Source organism: Monodon monoceros, unplaced genomic scaffold (genome assembly GCF_005190385.1).
Source record: "Monodon monoceros isolate NGI ecotype Baffin Bay Population unplaced genomic scaffold, NGI_Narwhal_1 Super_Scaffold_5, whole genome shotgun sequence".
NCBI lineage: Eukaryota > Metazoa > Chordata > Mammalia > Artiodactyla > Monodontidae > Monodon > Monodon monoceros.
Window position 1 is genome coordinate 33,949,656 of NW_021703782.1, and position 23,013 is coordinate 33,972,668.

At 42.1% G+C, this 23,013-nt stretch overlaps 1 protein-coding gene across 5 annotated transcripts in view; it reads left to right on the top strand.

Moving 5' to 3' along the window:
- The window catches only part of APTX (aprataxin), a 58,889-nt gene that overhangs the window by 17,976 nt on the left and 17,900 nt on the right, over nucleotides 1-23,013 (top strand). For 2 of the 5 annotated variants that reach the window (XM_029202454.1, XM_029202451.1), the window contains exon 8: nucleotides 110-385. The exons of 1 other annotated variant lie outside the window; for it this stretch is intronic. In XM_029202454.1, coding sequence (XP_029058287.1) covers nucleotides 110-264 — 155 coding nt within the window. In that variant the 3' untranslated portion in view covers nucleotides 265-385. Of the gene's footprint in view, nucleotides 1-109; nucleotides 386-9,575; nucleotides 9,635-23,013 lie in introns of those variants that run through there. 2 more of the 5 variants (XM_029202453.1, XM_029202452.1) reach the window with 2 other exon arrangements.

Here is a 23,013-nt window from a genome sequence, read left to right on the forward strand (position 1 = left end):
CCTCCCTCCCTCCCTTCCTCCCTTCCTCCCTTCCTCCCTTCCTCCCTCCCTTCCTTCCTTCCTCTTTTTTTTTGTATCTGGACTCTAAACTCTATTTCCTTGCTTGCAGCTGTGATTGAGATGGTACAAGAGGCTGGCAGAGTGACTGTCCAAGATGGGATGTGTGAGCTCTTGAAGCTGCCCCTCCGTTGTCATGAGTGCCAGCAGCTGCTGCCTTCCATTCCTCAGCTGAAAGCGCATCTCAGGAAGCACTGGCCAAAGTGATTCTGTGGAGCCTGAACTTCTGCAGCAGGTGTGGCTGATTGTTTAGACCAAATTCCTGACACCTGTTTTGGATTGTGTGTGAACTTTTATTTCTTGAATTAAAACATGCAGTTTTTTTTTTCAAAGCTTGTTCTATTCCTGAGTGGCCACAATATGGGGTGACTTGAATAGTTCAGGAATTAGGAATTAGGGTTTGTCATGGATGTGTTCTCTGGTGAGGGTGGCTGAGATAGACCTGGCCCACCATCTCCAGGAGCCACATCAGGTCTGACTAATGGGAGCAAAGCCATGTTCAAACTGATCAAACACAGGATATAGAGGCAGAGGGCTGCTTATATATTTCTGTTTCTTACATTTATCCTTCCTCCTCAGAGGCAGGTGGTACCCTTTCATCAGAGCAGCCAGAATGGTCTCTTATTTATCCCGAAGGCACTGATTGGTCTTGTTCTCTGATCTTAATCTGGTCTGTAATATTCTCTGTCTTTCCCTCCTTCATAGGGAGACTTAGTTTCTTCTGTCCCCTTCATTGCTTTCTATCCCAAACCACCCAAATGCTCCTTTTCCCAGGAAGTCTGTCTCATCAGTTCTCCATCACTCTGAGCAAACAGGCTAGGTGAGGGGGTAGAAGGATGGAGTTTTCTTCTAACATCAGGAGTTGCTGGATGGTATGGAAATACTCAGCCATATGTTCATCACAGTTCAACTGTCAAGTCTTGTTGGTGTCTTGCTCAGATCTGTTGTCTGAAAATAAAGTTCATTTGTTTGGGGTCTCTCAGGTAATTGAAGACTATCAGGAGTTCAGCTAATAGTCACAAAGTCAGCTCTGATGCACAAAAAGATAGTTGTTGAATGAAAAGTTGCACAGAGCCCCATTGCTTCACCTTTCCCTCAGCACAAATTTGGATGGAACAGTTGGATTAAGTTACTTTTTGGATAACATCAAAACTAAAGGTGAAGGGAAGTCTAAAACATTATTTTTGATCAGTTGTTGATCTATTTGGCGGTGTGACATTTTTTGCTCTTGTTTGTAAAAAAAGAAAAGAACATCTTAACAATAACTTCTTTCTGAAGAGAGAAAAACCTCAATCCACAGAGACCACATTTGACCTGTGTCTTTCACAAATAAACAAGATGCCACAGTGGTTTTTTTGTGAGCATGGGTATAGTCATAATTAGTAGTAATTAGTGATTATAGCAGCTAACGCTTGTCCAGCTCCTTCATTTCTGGTATTATGTTAAGTACTCTATCCAAATGATCTCATTTACTTCTTACTCTATGTAACTCTGGGGTAGCTACTATTGTTATGCCCCTTTAAGGATGAAGATCTAAGAATCTGTAAAAGATCCTGGGCTCCAAAGTTGGTCTTGGTTCTGGTGCATTGAACTCAATATTTTCCCTCTCAGCTGAACAGTAAAATGTAGTCATAGACCTGCAGGGGCCTTGGGCCTGTGCTGACCAAAAGTTTCCATGGCTTTCGTTGATTTCTCTGAGACTGGTCATTTCCTTTAAAGCCCCTTTGTCCACCATTTTTCGTCTCTGTCCTCTGTTCCTTCTGCATTCCAGGAATGTAGTCCTTACTAGCCCAGCTTATCCATAAATAGTTCCTTATCCAATAATAGTTCCTTCTGTCTGGCTCAACTCTGGACCTTTGAGCCTGCCCAATTGTCTGCTTCCTGTCCTGCAGTGGTTGCCTCCTTCCCTGTGGCCCATGGCCTTCTCCCTCGACCCTGTGGAGGGGATGTGGCTTCATAGCTTTTCCTTTGGTGTTATCACTATGACTCTTTCTAGAATCATGGGCTTGTTGGTTAAGAACAGACTCTGGATTCAGATCTGGGTTCCAATCCTGGCTCAGGTACTCAGAGCTGAGGGATCTTAGGCAAGTTACTTATTTTCCCTGAACTTCAGGGTTATAAGCATTAAATAGAATAATCCATGTAAAAGATTTAGCATAGTGTCTGGCACAGAGAAGGGCTCGAAAAATGGTAACTGGAAGCTCTGCTTTTATTTTGGTGGGGGGAATGGTGGGGATTGGGAAAGAGGGTTCACTTGATCTATCCCCTTCTCCACATCTGATGCCTTAGAACCCAGAGAAACTCTCTTTCTAAAGGTATACTCCATGGACTCCTGAGACCAGGATTACTAGTTTCCTTTTAAAAAATATAAATACCTGGGTTCTACCCCAGAACTATTGAATCACAATCCCCTGGATCTAGGAATCAGCACTATATAACAAACATTCAGGATGATCTTTATTCATACTAAAATTTGAGAACCAGAGTATAAATCAGCCCTTGGCTTCAAAACACCTTGCATTTCTGAAGCTTCCAGATTAGGCTGTGTCTTGCCAGGGCACATACTGTATTTTCTGGTTGGCTTTCTGGGCCAGTTATGGGTCTTCCTTCCCTTTGCAGGGTCAATGTTATTTCAGGATCCAGGAAGACCTTGGGCATTAGATGAGGGAGAGTGACTGGCTGTAGCCACCAGCCCTTCCTTTCTGCAGGGGTTGGAGGGAGGCCCTCTGGCCCCAGGTTCTTAGGAGCCAAGTTGAGCTGATGACTGCTCCTCTTCAATGGCTCCCATTCCCCTCTTCCTGCCCAGGGGTCAGTTTCAGAGGCTTGGCTTGGGACCCTGATGAATGTAGCTAGCCATAGACTCAGAGCATATATGTTTTTTCCTCTCCTGGGTTTGTCTCTTTGATATCCAGGGATGAATAGTCCCTTCAGGGACCAGGCCATACTTGGGATGGTCATTAAGGGTCTCTGCAGGTTCAGTGACATTTCCTGGAGTTTCATCCCATACATTGGATATGCCTGGATATCAGAGATTCAGGGCTCATCTGTGACAGAATTGGCCTAACTGCCTCTCTCTGTCCCAGTAATGCCAACTTGGAGACTTCCACAGAGCTCTTCCATAGACTAGATTAAAAAAAAATATGATAGGGAAGTCCCTGGTGGTCCAGTGGTTAGGACTTGGTGCTTTCACTGTGGTGGCCCGGGTTCAATCCCTGGTCGGGGAACTAAGATCTTGCAAGCTGTGCAGCGCGGCTGAAAAAAAAAATTGATGAAAGCCATCAAACCTACTGCCCAGGATAATGTATATATACACATTTTATATACATTAATAGGGAGTTTATAAAGTCCCTGAAGTGCTTCCATAGACTCCCTAGTGGTCGGTGGACCTCAACTTACGAACCTCTGCTCTGGTGAAAAGGTTCATCATGTGTCTGGGATTTCAGGAGGTGTCTGCGATCACTGTGGAAGACAAGGGGCCAGATCCCATCTCCAGGATGTTTCTGGGATGCTTTCCTTTGGTCTCAGTGCTCCTTCCTCAGCCCTTTAGTACATACACATCCTGGGGGCCTCTGGCTGGAGTTGGAATCCGGACCCAGGAACTGCTGGCTGCAGTTTAGCCACCACACTCAGGCAGGAGTCTTGGGAAACAGGGAAATCCTCAGTGGGTCTGAGGGCTTTGGGAACCTTGGCTGACACTCATCATAAGCTATCTAAAAGGCATTGAATTGGGACTTCCCTGATGGTCCAGTGGTTAAGACTCCACACTTCCAATGCAGGGGGTGCGGGTTTGATCCCTGGTTGGGGAACTAAGACCCCACATGCCGCACGGCTAAATAAATGAATGAATGAATGAATGAATAAATGGCATTGAATCTGCTTTACCAAAATGAATGTCTAGGGGAAAACTGTACCGATTATCTGCACCATGATTGTATCTCAAGACTGAAGACCGAGTACAGCTTGTAGCAGCTTGTACTGTTAAACTAAGGCAGAGATTTTGCTGAGGTCCCAGCCAGCACACACTTGAGAATTACAGAACATTTAACTAAATTTCAGATAAAGTGCCCAGTGAACTTTAAGAAATAGATATTGCAGAAGGATTCAATTTAATTTTCCACCTAATGAATAATGTTATATAGTTTAGCATATCAGTATTAAAATCAAGATGAGAATATTTGATAAACTGCAACCAAGGAGAGACTGTATCACAGACAGTATAATATGTGAGAGATAATGAAGGAAAATTTGGAAGTGAGGTGGCCACCTCTAAATTCTTTGTTCAGCCAGGCTACTCAGTGAGCTTGAATAATAGCTCTTTTAGAAGAACAAACGTAAATAATGACTTGGAGGGGCCAGGAAAAGGATGCAGAATATTCAGGTGTATAGGCCCCATGTCATCCCCTTCTCCAGGTGGGCTATTGTTGACATTATCACTAGAAAAAATTACCTTTCTTTGCCTGTTTAACCCAGATTTATCATTGCATTGCAATTGGGTGGAGTCTTCTCAAGGTACAGGGCATACTGGCATGAAAAAATAGACCAAAAGCATGTAAATCACATTTGTGATGCCAGGTCGTAGTATTTTCTCCATTAGGACTATCCTCTTTTATCTTGGCCCTATCATAGCCAGGCAAGACAGCAGTTTTAGTAAAATAAAGCAGTTGAATATGGATGGATACTCTAAACTCTAGTCAAGAAGGCACATTTACAATTGAGTTCTTCTCTTGCTGAAAGATAAGTTAGATAAGAAGTGACAGTCAGAGCTGAACTGGAACCTGAAACTGATCAAGTGAATGTCTTAAATGGTAGCATGAAGAATAGGCTTTGAACAAATCATAAGTTGGAGCTGGAGGAAAGGACTCTCAAAGTCCATTAGCCTCTCTGAAATGGAGTAATCTATTATTTATATCTTAATCTGTTAACTTTTTTTTTTAACAAAAAACAAGCTACCACCAAGGAATGAGTTTTGGGTCTTAGAGTCTCCTAATGAGTAGGGTTCTGATGCTTCCAACTCAGGGAGGGGCTGGTAGGTGAGCAATACGTAAGCAATTGTGAAATGACTCATCAAATCAGTGACATCCTCAAATGCCTGAGAGTTCCTCTCTTGGCAGTTGCTATCTACCCAGACCTCAGGGAAGGAAACAGGCTGGGCATGGGGCAGTGGGAAAGGAGTTCTAGGATTCTGGGCCACTCACTACTCAATTCCTTTTGCCTGTTCCATTTTGCAAATTTATTTTGAGACCATCTATTTCAACTTTGTCATTTTTTAGAAGGCAACTGGGACTTGGCGGTTTAAAGGGTTCATTTAGCAATTTAAACCAGATCTTGGCCTGTATTGGAAGTCTTCTTGACTCTTCCCAGATGCGTTCAGGGTACTGACATCTTATTTAAGAATAAGGAATGGCGTCAGTGAAAAATCCCACTTGTTTCTTTTCTTGCATATTTTCTTTATCTAAAGGTAGAGTAGGAATAAAAGGACTTAGGCCTTGCGCTCTAGAGCCCGCAAGCCACAACTAATGAAGCCCATGTGCCTAGAGCCCGTGCTCCGCAACAAGAGAAGCCACCGCAATGAGAAGCCTGTGCACTGCAACGAAGCGAAGCTCCCGCTTGCTGCAACTACAGAAAGCCCACGCACAGCAATGAAGACCCAACACAGCCAAAAATAGATAAATAAATTAAAAAAAAAAAAAAAAAAGGCTTAGGCTTGTATTTGAAGCTCAGCTCTGTCACATGTTAGCTGTGTGACACTGGAGTAGTCATTTAACCTCTCTGGACTCAATTTTATCATCTGTGAAATTGAGTTAAAATGTGTAATCCCCGATTGACTGTGAGGATTAAACAAGTATGAATGTGAAAGGCCCAGGTACAGCACTCATCAATCCTGGTCTTCTCTGCTAAACTAACCCCATCTGACCTGTGAGGCCTCAGTGAGTATTCTTTCCAGCAAGTTCTTTTTCCCTTCCAGTCTTGGTTTCTCATATTTAAAACCAGGGCTTTGGACTAGATAATACTTAAAGTCCCTCCCAGTAGTAAGAGGGACTTATAACTTGCTTCAGGCTCCAGCTGGTTAGCTTCTATTGCTGTGTCCCTAAGGTCTCCTTTTTTACTAAGATCAAAATTGGCAGATGAGCTTTCTAAAATACAGAGATTCTTTACATCCTTGCCCTTAACTGTTAAGTAAGTTTTAAAAGAAGTCTTCATCTGCCCCAGTTTATGCTGATTCTGGACCCATGGTGGGGAGCAAAGGGCATAGCTGAATCTAGGGGTTTAAATGACATCATTAGAACTTTCCTTTTCCATCTCCTAGTTCTGCTTTCCTGTGTTGACTCTCTCCAGGGAGCAACAAAAATAGCCATGGGCCTCAGAAAGAGAGAGAGGACAGTCCTTTTCCTTGACATTCCTGCCCAAGTATAGAAAGGACCCTGAGTCTTCTGCTTAGGTCACATACTCATCTCTGGACTAATCACTGTATCTCTTAGGAGGAGACGTACTCTGGCCATTTTGAGGAACAGGACCATCTTGAGGCGAGATGGGTGGAGGGCCACAGGACTGATGGCCCCGCTAGAATTACACAGAACAGGGAAGAGCAAGTTGCAAAACAACAGATATTTACCACTCACATGGACTGCACAAATCATTCCAAAATGCTGGTAGCTCCCTTAGCCCTGTGCCATTGTCATGGGATCTAAGACTAAAACGGAGGCAGACAATCCTGGGCTTCTGGCAGCTACAGGTTGAAAGTTGACACAACCCACTGCCCCGACCCCCAGCCTGTACTGTTTGCCTTGATTGGAGGAAAAACTATCATATTCAAATTGAATAGTTTCTCGCTAAGGACCTTTTGCAGAAACTTCTCCAGAAGCTGTAGGATGCACTCTTACAACACTGGCTAGAGTTGCTAGGGTCCTGAGGCACCTCCATGTCCTGGCTCACTAGTAGACCACCAGCTCTGCTGCTCTTTCATTGGCTGCTCTTTCATTGCTGCTCTTTCATTGGCTGCTCTTTTGGGGGTAGGAGGCCAGGGCCAGGGCAGAGGAAGGGGCTTTGGGAGTTGCCTGAAAAGCCAGTTGAGCAGATGGATTCTTTTGTGTGTGTGTGTGTGTGTGTGTATTGATTCCTTCCTTCTTTTCTTCCTTCCTTTCTTCCTTCTTTCCTTCCTTCCTTCCTTCCTTCCTTCCTTCCTTCCTTCCTTCCTTCCTTCCTTCCTTCCTTCCTTCCTCCCTTCCTTCCTTCCTTTTTTTTAACATCTTTATTGGAGTATAATTGCTTTACAATGTTGTGTTAGTTTCTGCTGTATAACACAGTGAATCAGCTATAAAATGTTCATGACAGAGCAAGGGGAGGAAATAGGTAAAATACTAAAATGTGATCCCTCCAGCTTGTCAGGCATTAGGGAAGAGACCCAAGATTTTGGAGAAAGACCCCAATAGGCACCCCTATCTGAATACCCAACCTGAGAAGCTGTTAGTGTATGTCTCATGTGAATGAGTAAAAGGCACCCTCTGCAGGTGGAAGCTTTTAGCCCACACTCACCCCTGAGTCTGGGGCTCATGTAGGTCACAAATGTGCAACCTTACAGGATGGGGACCCTGTTTCTTACCAGACCATGAGGTTCTCTAGAACAGATGCTGTTTTCTTTGGTTCTCTGACATGTACCCAATAAAATTCAGTGTACCTGGAACATAATAGGATCCCAATAAAATTTTGTTTTTTCTCCACTCACAGTGAAACATTTATTGGGTTTCTATTATGTGCCTGGTATCATGCTGGAGGTTGACGGTATGTATTTACATTTTAGACAATTCCAAAAAATGCCTGAGAGAGATAAGAGTGGAGCTCAAGTATAACATTTCCTCACAGTATCAGTCATAGGGATCTGTACCTGTTAGAAAAACTATGAATCCTGCCACAAGTGGAACAGCAAAGAACAGCATGTCCTACAGTAGGTCTGAGGGTATAATAGCATACTCAATTCCATTGTTATTTATAATAACAAATGTTTTTTGTTAGTTTTACTTTTTAGTTTCTAATTTTTTTTAATGTATTGGAGTATAATTGCTTTACAATGGTGTGTTAGTTTCTGCTTTATAACAAAGTGAATCAGTTATACCTATACATATGTTCCCATATCTCTTCCCTCTTGCGTATCCCTCCCTCCCACCCTCCCTATCCCACCCCTCTAGGTGGTCACAAATCACCTAGCTGATCTCCCTGTGCTATGCGGCTGCTTCCCACTAGCTATGTATTTTACATTTGGTAGTGTATATATGTCCATGCCACGCTCTCACTTTTTCACAGCTTACCCTTCCCCCTCCCCATATCCTGAAGTCCATGCTCTAGTAGGTCTGTGTCTTTATTCCCGTCTTACCCCTAGGTTCTTCATGACCTTTTTTTTTTTTCTTAGATTTGATATATATGTGTTAGCATACGGTATTTTTCTCTTTCTGACTTACTTCACTCTGTATGACACTCTAGGTCCATTCACCTCACTACAAATAACTCAATTTTGTTTCTTTTTATGGCTGAGTAATATTCCATTGTATATATGTGCCACATCTTCTTTATCCATTCATCTGTTGATGGACACTTAGGTTGCTTCCATGTCCTGGCTATTGTAAATAGAGCTTCAGTGAACATTTTGGTACATGACTCTTTTTGAATTATGGTTTTCTCAGGGTATATGCCCAGTAGTGGGATTGCTGGGTCATATGGTAGTTCTATTTGTAGTTTTTTAAGGAACCTCCATACTGTTCTCCATAGTGGCTGTATCAATTTACATTCCCACCAACAGTGCAAGAGGGTTCCTTTTCTCTACACCCTCTCCAGCATTTATTGTTTGTAGATTTTTTGATGATGGCCATTCTGACTGGTGTGAGGTGATACCTCATTGTAGTTTTGATTTGCATTTCTGTGAGCATAGTATCTGTTATGGATCGGAATTAGTGGAACATAAAAATGTTCATATTTTCCCACTTAACATTCCAGATTATCAGTCTTTGCTAACAAACAAGGTGATAAAGGCTATTGGGGGTTTTCCATACCTTTTCTATGAAGTATCTATTTTTAGGGGGATTATTATCTTTGGCCACCAGATGGCAGCATTTGAATAATAAAGTCTTAATTTGTCCTTTTTTTTGCGGCGGGGGGGAGGGGGAAGAAGTTTTATGTAACTCTTTTATATTTTAGAATCAGTGTTTTAAAATAAAATATAGAGGGGTTTTAAAAATAAGGTTTATGTGTGTTTAACTGGTCTCCTAATTAATATAGAAGTTTGACAGAAAACCAGGGTGTAGGTAAGAATATAAAACATTACATGATTGATAGAGGAGGTCATTTGGCTTGGAGATTAAATAGACTCTAAAATTGGTTAGAGCCATGGTGGAGGTCTGATTCTGGCACTTGACAGTGGAGGGTCTTGGACATGTCAAGTGCATGGTAGGCATTGAAAAATATGCTATCTCGTTTCCTCCCATTTCTTAAGTTGACCCCAAGGTTAGTAACTCTTGTTCCCATCACAGGTATACCCGGAAGCAGCACTGGGAACAGACATTTCTGCTGGGCATATCTTTGAAAAGTGGCATCATTTTTACATTGACTTAATTGTTAATTCTCTGGTGGTTCGATATTAGAGGAAGTACTGTCAAAGTGAGATGGTGATCCACAGAGAAGGTAAAGGGCTGTGTGTGCATTTTTCATGGGCCAGTTTCCCCCAAAGCCTCTTTCTGATAAAAGAACCTAGCTTCACCTCTGTCCTCCAGCTCTTTCAATGCTTCTCTCTTCTAAACAGGCAGAATAAGTGCCCCAACCTCAGGTAGTACCAGAATATTAGAGCTGGAAAGAACTTTACAAACCAGGGCTCCTGACAGTTTGAAGGAGTCACACAGGTTCTGAGAGGTGAAAACTATGGAGTCTCTCACCGTACATACATTTTCATACACATCAATTATCTATCGATTTCTTAGGGCAGAGGTTCTCAGCTGTTGTGCGTGTGTGTGTATGTATATCCCTTTGACCCTGATTATTTTGAACCATCTGGTAGGGCATTTTTCCAAACCACATACAGAAATTAACTCTGCTATCAATGGGAAAACATCTAATACTGTGTTTTGCGGGCAGACAAATGTTTAAACTCTTGCCTCAAGAGTCTGTTAAAATTCTTTAGTCTAGTAGCCTCTGATATCCCATTGAGTCATTTGGGACACAGAAGTGATTGTTTTAACACCAGTGACAAAGTTAAGTCTTTATTAAACACCAAGAACGCTTATATTCCCAAACTCATGGTGGGAGAATATATGCTAAAATGTTAATTAGTGGTTTTTTCTGGATGTTGAGAATGTGGGTAACATAAATTTCATTATGTTATGAATATTTCTAATTAGCTACAGTGAATATGTTTTTGGGAATGTGAGAAAAACCAAGTTTTATTTAAAAAAAGTAATAGGTCACAAGGGAATACAATCAACATTCAGTTAATTTATATTAATAACTGATAAAGCCAAAAATGGCTAATAATTTTAACAAGTCATATCACTTCTCCAGTCCTCTATAGATGGAAAGACATCCTGCAAGTCCAAATTCCAAGCCTTTAACAGGTTCAGTTGGGCCTGAGAATGACACAGATGAAGGTAATTCATGTTCTGGATGATTTCCCTATCACTAGATAAGAAGACTAGATTTTCTCTGTTTGCCCACAGCCTCAATCTCTGTTTCTTTCACAGAGATATCAACTACATTTTGTTCAAAATTGTTGTACACAGCAACTTCCTATTTGTATTTACAAATGTCTTTCAGCAGCCATTGAAGTCCCATGATTTCCCTTGTGTTATGTTGATGTGGCATGTTATATTAGGTTTCCAAATATTGAACCATCCTTGAGTTCTGGGAGTGAACCCTCTTGGTTCCTGAGGGCTACTTTTTCAGTGTTCACTTGGACTCCAGGAAACATTTTTGATGAGGTGGGAATGGGAGATAAAGTTTATAGGTTAGTTCATGTGTGAGTGCTTTGTGGCCTGGAAGCCAAACTTCAGACATAAAGATCAGGAGAAGTGGAGGAGCAAATAGGACCTGAAAATCAGGAGGAGAATGGTCAGGACTTTGGCTTCAGATATCCTTTGTGGTAGAGAATTCAAGTAATGAGAGAAGTGGAGAGGCAACAAAAAGAAGTCAGAGAAGCTAAACCAAACTACACAGTGAAAAGGGAGGAAGAGAAAGAATATACAGGAGGTGAACATTTGGAGAAGACCTTGAGTCATTTGGGAAGTGGGAGCTTTTTTGAGTGGTCGGGAGAATTAGGGAAGGGAAGAGGAGATTTTGGAGAAGGGTTACTCTCCCTGATGTGACCTGGACCCCCTTTAATAATTTTTGAGAGTTGAAAGCAAAGATTATATACATCATCTTTTTTGGGGGGGAAATTTTGATTTCTGTTGTTTTCTTTCCATTTCTCATATCTTGCATTTTGTGTTTCTTCCTTTTTTCTTGATCGCATTTGCTGAATGTTTGCTTATATTATAAAGTGATATTTTTCAGAAAAGTAGTTCTTGCATTTGTTAGTTACTTTCATGATTGAACTTTTTAAATAATGAAAATATTTACTGCTATGAATTGATTGCTGGATTGGATCTGAGACTTAGGATTGGATCTGAGACTTACGGAGACTGCCTTGGCTGTTGATAACAAGGAAATATTTAATCTAATTTTAAGACCTGAACCATCAGATTTCCTTGTGTCCACTGAGAAGCCATATGTTCAAGATGCTAAAGTGGAAGTGGTACGTTTATCCCTAGAATAAGACTTTGTTCCTTGTACATGTCACATTTCTTATGAGTATTTTCTTATAAATGAGTAGTTGTATTCGGGTGCTCTCATCTCCTTTCTCCCTACCTGTATCACAGCAACAAAACAATATGACCTAGGCAAGGATATGCCATTAGTCTTTTATACTTTACTGTGATTTTAAACCCCAGTATTCTCTCCTTCAGATAGGAATTTGCATTTCAGTTCTATTTGTGCAACAAAAAATTTTGTCCCCAGTTAAAGGATTTTTAATTTTAATGAAGTGCAACTTATTATTCATCCCCGCCACTCCCCCTGCCCCCACTCCTGTTATAAAGTCATCATCAAACCCATTGCCACCTAGATTTTCTCCCATGTTATCTTCCTGGAGTTTTAGTTTTGTATCTTATATTTAGGTCTATGATCCAGTTTGATTTAATTTTTGTGACAGGTGTAAGGTCTCTGTCTAGATTCTTTTTTTTTTTTGGTGAATGTCCTGTTACAAGATTTTTTTTTTAATTATTTATTTTTTGGCTGCATTGGGTCTGTTGCTGCGCGTGGCTTTCTCTAGTTGCGGTGAGCGGGGGCTACTCTTCGTTGCGGTGCGTGGGCTTCTCATTGTGATGGCTTCTCTTGTTGTGGAGCTTGGGCTCTAGGCATGTGGGCTTCAGTGGTTGTGGCATGCAGGCTCAGTAGTTGTGGCACGTGGGCTCAGTAGTTGTGGCTTGTGGGCTCTAGAGTGCAGGCTCAGTAGTTGTGGTGCACGGGTTTAGTTGCTCCGCGGCATGTGGGATCTTCCCGGACCAGGGCTCGAACCCGTGTCCCCTGCATTGGCAGGTGGATTCTTAACCACTGCACCACCAGGGAAGCCCCTGTTAAAAGGTTTAAAGCATTATCTGATGGGGAAATTTTTTAATATAAAATAAGCATCTCTTTCCTCCCCTTCCAATGTCCCACTTCTCTGTTAATGAGAATCTATAATTAGAAGAAATTTCAAGGGAAAAGAATACAACTGCTAGCAGCAAGCCATGTAAATTAGGGAGACTAGAGTGAGAAACCTCCACTCCCCCTCCAGCTGTTTTGTTTTTCTTCCTCTGACAGTTGGTGGGGGTGGGGTTTGGAAGCTGCTGCCTTCCTGGGCTCAGTGTGCACAAACATTTCTAACTCCAGCATAACCTTCAGCAGAGGCCCCTCACCTCTTGCCTGTGCCTGTCTGCCAGTTCACAGGTGCCATAGAACGGAAGCAGTGTTCAGAAAACCACGCATTTGCCTCCGTATCGCTGTCCCAAGCTCACTTCAAGATTTTGGGGAAAATGAGCAAGGGCAGCCGCCACCCATGTTAAGTGTAAAAAGTCAGTCCTTTGTAGAAGGCATGATTGAATTGTCACAATTTGGAAAGAACTTGTCACAGTGTGTGATCTGCCCAGAGGCACTCTCCAAAACACTGCAAAATCCTCCAGGAATCCTTTTTGAAACTCCAGTTTGCCAGGCTGACCTGCTGAGCATACTGTTCTGTAAAGGCAGAGCTTGTTTTCCAGTTACTGGTGGTGGGAGGAATACCAGAGTGGAGTCTACTTTTTGAGAAAGAGATGACAACTCATTTGTGAAAGGGAGATGGGCATAGGGAGCGTTAGGCTGCCCAGGTGTGTGGGAGAGCAGTGAGGACAGGCATGTCTTTGGGGACAAAAGGAATTCTCAAGCTGGGTTTGCCCTGAGAAATAGAGACTGGTCTCTTCAAGATAAGATTTTTCCCCTCCTCTGGGGTCTGGAAATATGGTCTGCTGGGTATAGAGGGAGGCACTAAATAAACAGCACTGAGGCTCCCTTTTTGACAGTCACCAACCTTGGCAGCAATGCCATAAGGTAGGTGGGTTCAGTTTCACTTTGCTTGAGGAATTTAGTTTCAATTTGCTTGAGTGGTTCTGGGAATTCCCTGGCAGTCCAGTGGTTAGGACGCTGTGCTTTCACTACTGTGGCCTGGGTTTAATCTCTTGTCGGGAGGAACTAAGATCTCGCAAGCCGTGCAGCGCAGCCAAAAAACAAAACAGGACAAAACAAAAAAAAAACTCAGAATGGTTCTGTCCCAGACCAAGGTAGTGGGTGGAGAATAGGGAATTAGAAGCTAGAACTCTTCCCTTATGTCCAGGTGCCTCCTCGCGTATTCACACAGAACATCTCCCTTAAACCGGTTACTGAGCCGTAACGTTCAGTCAAAGTATGTTAGAAGGCAAGTTGAGAATGACCAAACCTGGCTGAGCTGAAGGCAATGAGTGTGAAGGCTGGGGCATCTTATTTGAACAACCTGACTTCTTCCCTTAGTCCCCTTCATAAAAGCATGTGCTTCCCATCTCCATCCTTCCCTTCTAACCCTGTGAACAGAGAAAGGTGAAAGTATAGCTGAAAAATGACTTACTCCAGTAAAACCTCTGCTGCTACTGAGCAAGGGGAGGTGGAAAGGGCAGAGTAGAGAGACCCAGCATGTTTGGCTGTTTGGATCCTCCCTGCTCTGGCTGGTTTTTCGGAGTCTCAGTTTCCTTTATGGTAAAATCAGGTGTTAAAACAGTGAGAAGTAAGTGAAATAAAGTATCTAAAGTGTCCAGTACAGGGCCTGGCCCCCTGGATTTAAATTTCCTTTTCTTCCCCCCAGCGACGAGGTGAAATGGACGGGCCTGCCTGGAAGTAGGTACCAGGCAGGTGTGGACCAAGTCCCCCAGGAGGGGGCGGAGGAGAGTGGGCAGGGTAGGGGCCCGGGGCTGCGCCTCAGCCCATGTGAAGCTCTTGCCCACTTCCTCCCTCCCCTCTCCTCCCATGGAGATGGGCTGAGATAGCAGAGCCACGTCTTTGCACGGAGTGGGGGGAAGGAGCCGAGCCAGGATCCTCACCATGAGAACGCCCCTGGGGCTCTGAGGCATCCTTGGCTTGTTGGTGTAGGCCAGAGGCTGCCCATAGGGGCTCAAGCCAGAGGAGGTGGGGAACGGAGGAGACCGTGACCAGGAGGGCGACCTGGGTCCCAGATGGCTGGGGTTAGAGGAGGGTAAGCCCCAAGCCCTCCCCCAGGCTCCCGCTGGAGACTTTGAGGTCCCCTCACCCCCTTGCCAGGGTTTGGTGTTGGGGACGACCTGGGGCAGGAGTTGCCGGGGTGGTGGTAGTAGTGGTGGTGTGGGCACCTCCCTGGGGTTTGGAGTCATGGAAGGCTCAGAGAGGTCTTCTCAGAGAGCAGGAGCTGCTTGCTCATCGCAGGGACCCGGGCTTTGCAAGATCTGGACAACGAAGACTACACCTGCTGGCTGCTGCTCCGCCTGGATGGACCAGGGCATCATGCTGGACTGTGACGGGTGAGTGCAGCTTGCTGGGAAACCCACCAGGGCTGGACTTGGATGACCAGACGCTGGGCAGTGAGGAAGGGGCCCCATAATATCCTCGGTGCTCCAGGGCCGCCAGTCTAAAAGTGATTTTAACATCACCTCTTGGCAAAATACCTGTACCTTTTCTATCCTCAATGACCAGTACTGATTTTTCTTAGTCTCTCGTGTTAACCAAAACAACCCACATCCTAGTCGCTGGGTTCAAATGCCAGATCTACCACTTAGCAACTGTGTGACACTGGCAAGTTGTTTAACTTCTCTGATCCTCAGATTTCTCACCTGTAAAATAGAGACACAATAGGTCTACCTTGTAGGATTGCTGTAAAATAATGACAGTTAAACACTTGGTATATGGTCACTAAATAACTATGATGATTATGGCAAATAGTTGTCTTCTAAGGACACTTTCTTGTAGATTTGGTCTAATCTATTCATTGGAATTCTTGGTTTCTTTTCTGATGTAAGAAACTATACAACATGCAGGTTCTCTCTTCTCTCCTGCCCTTTCCACCTCCCTTGCTCAGTGGCAGCCGGCTTAGGTGAGCAGGTTAAGAAAAGATTCATTTTGGTAGATGCCAAATATATCTTAGGACCAAGTAAACATTCTTGGCAAAAGAAGTCACTTTTAATTCAAAAGAATTTTGAGAAAGGAAATAATTTAGCTCCTCCTCCAAAGATAGGAGCTAGAAGGGTAGTTTCTATATTAATTAATAAACTATTATGTTTTTAAAGTGGAAAAATAATCTGACACATGACCATTTTAGGTGAATTCACTTCACAATTGTTTGGAGCAACAGTCAACTTTAAGATTAAACTTTCAGTCACTTGGCCAGGTACGGATTAACACTCCAACTCATTTGTGGTGACTAAGGAAAGTAAACATTTTGTATAATTGTAAACACCTATCATTATCATGGTATCCACCTTCTGGGTCCTTTCCTCCTGTTTTCTGTGTATTCTATCCCTACAAAACCTGTGAGGTTTTAAACCAATGTGACTAATAGCAAGGACAGTCAACAGGGCATCCTCTCTCCTTCTGTGGCTCATTTTTTCCTGGATGGGGCTACTCTATACACATAATATAATTGTGTTTTTCACCTTATCTACTCCTTTAAAATCTGAGGAGGAGTTATCAAAACGAAAAGCAAAAGACCTTTGAAGATGAACGATGCAGGCAGATACTTTGGACTTTGTACTGTAATTAAAATGGTTTCTGAATTGCTTTTTAGTTTCTCATCACTGTATTCATATGGCTTCTGTTTCTTGAGAGAAAAAGCTAATTTTTGTCTTTTTAACAGAATTACCTAATTGCACAGTCCTTTTCAACTGTACAAAAGCCCACATTAATAATAAGCCAAGGGAAATAATTATGACTTGCAGACTGGGAAGAGGTAAATGATCTGATACGTAGTTCTTGTGCTTGAGGAATTTAATTTGACATCAACAGAAAGAGCATTTTTCTGAAGAAAAAAATCTTCTAACTTAATTCACAGTGTACTTAGCTATAGACAGTTCTATTGACAGAATTCGTTTAATGTTTTTCTGATTCATTTGATGCTTAACAAAGGACTTTAGCTCTTGCCTCTCAATTCATTGTTGTATGGTTGTTTAATCTTAATTTTTATTGACTGGTGGGATATATAAAATAATGATAGTGAGAGATTTTAGTATGTATATATCAAAATTGGACATCTCCAGGAGGCAAAGAATAAGTAAGGATATAAAGGAATTGAATGCTACAATAAGTAAACGTGTGTGTGTGTGTGTGCGCATGCGTGAACATGTGAGCACCCAGGTGTGCACTCATGTATAGAGGAGAAAGACTCACATCCTTTGAATAGAGAAAAGATATACTCCCCCCATATGTTCATGGAACATTTAAAATAGTTGATCCCATATTTGACAACAAAGAGAATTTTGATACATCTTTGTGTTGTTTCATTTTGTGCAACAATCGTGTATTACATTTATAATGCAAAAAAAAACACCAAAATAAAAACAAAATTTAAAAAATGTGTTTGTTCTATTTCTAATGTCTAGAACAATGTTTGGCACATATTAGGTACTCAATAAATGTTGGCTGCATAAATAAGCAAATGGCTTTTAACATTCGTTGAATACCTACTATGTACTAGGCACCAAATATCAGGCATTGCCTTTTGGCTGTGTGGCCTAAAGCCATTTGAGTTAAAAGGATTTGGGTATATCACAGAGCAAACCATGTGCACTCAAACATAACTAAAAGATCACAAGTCTGCAGTTATTCCTTTAGCCCACACCAGGGCCTCTATCTGTTCTCCAACTGCATCTGCTGAGGTGGTTTACTTCCTATCTTTGATATACAGGTATACGTTTCCCACACTTCATGTAATAATTTACAGAGTGAGGGAGGTGTGATAAGGGCATATGGAGTAGGGAAAGCTCTCTGTTACTGAAGATGCTGACTGCATTAGGTAACTCTGACATCCTCTCCAGCTTTACCAAGAATAATTCTTCCATCTCCAGTCACACTGGCTATGTTATCTGTTTACTTATGATCATTTTTTACTTGTTATCTGGAAATAGGTTCTTTTTTCTTTCATTTAAAAATGCTTCTTTTCAAAATATTGGCTTAGTTGAACAGGATGAGTTTCTGCTGTAATTGCTGACTTAATTAATTGTAATAGGCACACCCTACTGAAGTACTGCTCACCATAACAAGCACTTTTTTTTTTTTTTTTTCCGATACGCGGGCCTCTCACTGTTGTGGCCTCTCCTGTTGCGGAGCACAGGCTCCGGACGCACAGGCTCAGCGGCCATGGCTCACGGGCCCAGCCGCTCTGCGGCATGTGGGATCTTCCCGGACCGGGGCACGAACCCGCGTCCCCTGCCTCGGCAGGCGGACTCTTAACCATTGCACCACCAGGAAAGCCCCAACAAGCACTTACTTTTAAAGACATTTTCAATCAAGGAAAAGGAAGAGCCCGTAACTGGATTAGGCTATTCACTGTTTTTTTATTAGACGTTTGCTTACAGTTTGGAAATGTTTGCTGCCCATAAGCAAAATTAGCATCAGTATTAAAGGTAGTACCTTTTTCTACCCAATAATGTGTTGTGCATCTTCTTTAATAGTAGGCAGAATAGTAGGGTGTCTGTGTGTTTTTTCTCATTTTTGCTTTTTAAAAATGATCAGTTATTGAGAGCTTGGTATGTGTTGGGCACTGAACAAAGCTCTTTAAGTAAATTATTTTAATCCTCACAACAATCTTATTAATTAGGTGTGATGAAGAAACCAAGGCTAAGTGAAGATAAATAATAAAACTAATGACAGAAATTCTCTCTGGCTTCAAAGCCCATGCTTTTAACCACTGTGCTATACTTCTCTTGTCTATTGCACGGTCATATTCTGGAACTTGCCTTCTTCTAGAACACCTCCATTTTAGAAGACTCAAGTAAAACTCAAGTATCCTGATCCCAGCCCTCAGTTTTTTCATAGTTTCATTTCTACTGTCTCTGTTTTTCAGCATCAAGATTTCCAGTCCCTTGCTCTTTCCACTTCCTCCCAGTTTATTGGTCCCATCTTGGGCTTTGTTTCTTCTCCATGAACCCTCATGTTTGATCACCTAAAATATTCTCCCACAAATACTCCCACAAATATTTTTATCCTACTGCTCATCCCACTCTACTGTATCCCAACCCTGGATCAGTGCCACAATTTGCTTCCTTTACTCCTATCTTCAGATTAGTTAATCAATGTTGGAAAAAAATATCAGTAGATCTTGGAATAAACCTTGCAGATTGGCACCCCCCACATCTATGGCCTTGAACCCTTGTTGGGCTCTCAGCACTCTCCTTTCATTCTGTTGATTGGTTGTTGTCAGGTTCCTCCTTCATTGTCTTCAGTAAATATTCGATGTCACTACCACTGTCCTTAAGTTCTCACTTACCTTACTCTTAGCTGACTATGTTTTCTCCTACTTGATCAAAAAACTGAGGCCAGTAAGAATTATCTTGCTCACTCTCCATCCCCCTCACTACCGCTCGTCTACATGCATACAATTCCTGACTTCCTTCCACAGGATAAGGGGATCCCTCTTCCTGTTCAAATCCAACTCCTTACCTTGACCTCAGGTCTAAGATGGAAGCATCTGCACTCTGGGCAGTAGGATGTAGAGTCAAGGACCCAAACATACTGTTTCTTAAGAAAATTCCTGGACCCTCCTTCATGACCCTTCTCTATAACTCCATGGCCAGCATTCATTCACATGCCATAGGTGACTAAGCTCTAGGGAGGTTGTGAAATATAATCTTTATTTTGTGTAACTACATGCCCAATTAAATAATAAAATTTTATTATTATAGAAGCAGCACAGAATGAGAATTGGAGATATTGAACAGTCTCTGTCAATGTTCCTTTGCACATGAAAAAAATTGGGTTACCTCTCTTTTTGTTCTTGACATATTTGTTACTTATTTTGCAAATACTTAACAGATTTAGACCTTTTAACTTTGTTTATGGTGTCTCTCATCATACAGAGGTTTAAAATTATGTAGCCAAATCAGGCATTCTTTCTTTTTTCTTCATTGTTTCTAAATTTTATATTTTGCTTAAGTAGGCCTTCCTCATCCATGTGTTCTCATATTTTCTTCTGGTACTTTTATACTTTTGTTTTTGACTTTAGGTCTTTATTACATTGGCATTTATTTTGTGGTATAGTGTGGGTAGGGATCCGTGTTTATTTTTTCAATTTTTAGCTAAATACTACAACTCATTTATTAAACAAGGGTTCATTTCTTATTCACTTGAAATACCACATTTATGGTGAGCTAAATTTTAATACATACGTGAGTCTATTATGGACTCCCTATTCCACTACTATTGAGCTGTTTGTTACTAAACTCATACCACAATTTTCATTAATATTATTTTGTAGAATTTCTTTATTCTTCCTTCTTTTTCTTCTCCTTTTCCTCCCCACTTCTCCTCCGTTCTCTTCCCTACTACCATTTCATCTAGCCAAGCTTGTATGAGGCTTCTGTGAAGCTGAGGCAAACTGACACAGTATCCAGCTTTATTTCCTTAACCATGGAATCTTTGTCCCTTCCCTACTCATCACTCCCCCATTCTTTGTTGCCCATCATTACCCCTCCTAGGTCTTGCTGAGGTTGGAAGGATTGTGGCTTGAGGTTAAGGCTTGTTCTTTACACTTCCTCTTTCTGATCCTTTGGACCCAGTGTCTGTGTAGAATCTATTTCTCTTTACTGCTGGATTTAAAAACTTTCTCTAAGTTCTCTGAAGATGTGAAGACATCACTGACCCCAGTATATGTGGATTCACCTCTTCCTTTATTTCCTCTTTTATTTAGTTTCTTTGACTGAGGCTCTTCTCTGAATTAGTGAGACGTTGAATCTCAGAGTCATGTAGCACATGAATGAGTTTTACATGATGCTCAGTGGTCCCATATGGCCATATGGCCTTGGAAACAGTTTGGTACTCAAAGTTTGTCTGAACTTGTTCTGGGTGCAGATAATATGGAAGTGCTGGTGTTTGTCTCAGAGTGATGAGAAATAGGCATGCCTCTCCCTAGGGCTGTCCCTCCTGGGGCTCTATGCACTACTTTGCTGCCACCTACCTTGACTTCCTCTATGGTCAGGGCTTGTTTGACCAGTGTTCTTCTTCAACATTTTATTGACTCTTTAAAAAAAACCCCAAAACCCCAAAACAAAAGAAAACAAACCCCAAAAACAAAAGGGACTCCCCTGGCAGTCCAGTTGTTAAGACTTCATGCTTCCAATGCAGGGGGTGCAAGTTCAATCCCTGGTTGGGGAACTAAGATCCCATGTGCCAGGTGGCACAGCCAAAAATAGCCAACATTTTATTGGCTCTTATACAGTTACTCTTCCAGATGAACTTTCTCTCCAACTAGTCAGATTTTATTAAAAAATCTCATTAGGCTTTTGACTTTGATGGTTTTTAATTTATCATTTAATGGGAGGCATATTAACCATGTTAACCATATTGGATCATCAGAACAGATTCTGATGACAGGAGCTGGGGCTCTAGTGGATATTATGAGTGTGTGTGTATGTTTATAGAATGCTGGTTGTGGTGGAAGATAAAACATGGAAGGCTTTCCTTTATAGTGTGATTACAATAGGAATTTTAGAGGAAAAAGTAAATTTACTCTGTTAGCTCTGATGAATTTTATGAGATAAAACAATCTATATGTAAAAAGGAGTCAAGGCCGAATAAGCCAATACAGTTTGATTTACATCAAAGTGCTAATATATTATAAAGTCACTGAATGCACATTGAAGAGTTGCCATAGTAATAGTGATTTTCATGAAATGATTTTGGATACTAGATTCTTGAGTGATGGCATTCCTTGTTATTTGCTTCAAGGCATCTTTAGCTCTCTGTCCTTCTCTCTCTTGTCTCCTTTGAGGATAAACACAGGAAAGGGACCAGTACCTGGTACAATTCTTTGATTTCAATGATTTGATTTAAAATTTGAAATCAATTTAAAACTCATCTAAGCAAAAAATATATTTATTGATAGGATTAAAGGATGGTTCACAGAGTTGAAGGAAATGTGGAAGAGGGGTCCTTCAGAGGGGTCAGGAATATGGAGCAACTCTAAGAATGGGAAGCAGTAATCATGACATAGCCTCCTCAGGGCAACCAGAATGGTGAGTGAGCTCGTACTGTTTTCAGTCTTGTATCCTTATATACAAGGCTCAAATTCTAGGAAGTTTCTGATCTGCTCTGTTTAAAAAAACCTGTACATCTTGCCACTTAGAGATTGGTTCAAGATGGCACAGTAGAAGGACATGCACTCATTCCCCCTTGTGAGAGCACTGGAATCACAGCTAACTGCTGAACAGTCATCAGCAGGAAGACACTGGAACTCACCAAAAAAGATACCCCACATCCAAAGACAAAGGAGAAGCTGCAATGAGATGGTAAGAGGGGCGCAGTCACAATAAAATCAAATCCCATAACCACCGGGTGGGTGACTCACAAACTGGAGAACAATTATACCACAGAAGTCTACCCTCTGGAGTGAAGGTTCTGAGCCCCACATCAGGCTTCCCAACCTGGGGGTCTGGCAACGGGAGGAAGAATTCCCAGAGAATCAGACTTTGAAGGCTAGTAGGATTTGATTGCAGGACTTCAACAGGACTGGGGGAAATAGAGACTCCACTCTTGGAGGGCACACACAAAGTAGTGTGTTCAGTCTCCCATAGGAGACTGAACCAGACCTACCTGCTAGTGTTGGAGGGTCTCTTGCAGAGGCGGGGCATGGCTGTGGCTCACTGTGGGGACAGGGACACCGGCAGCAGAAGTTCTGGGAAGTACTCCTTGGCGTGAGCCCTCCTGGAGTCCGCCATTAGCCCCACTAAAGAGCCTGTAGCCTCCAGTGCTGGGTCGCCTCAGGCCAAACAACCAACAGGGAGGAAACTCAGCCCCACCCATCAGCAGACAAGCGGATTAAAGTTTTACTGATCGCTGCCAAACAGAGCAACACCCAGCTCTACCCACCACTAGTCCCTCCCATCAGGAAGCTTGCACAAGCCTCTTAGATAGCCTCATCCACGAGAGGGCAGAAAGCAGAAGCAAGAATAACTACAATCCTGCAGCCTGTGGAATGAAAATCACATTCACAGAAAGATAGACAAAATGAAAAGTCAGAAGACTATGTACCAGGTCAAGGAACAAGATAAACCCCAGAGAAACAATTAAATGAAGTGGAGATAGGCAACCTTCCAGAAAAAGAATTCCGAATAATGATAGTGATTATGACCCAGGACCTTGGAAAAAGAATGGAGGCAAAGATCA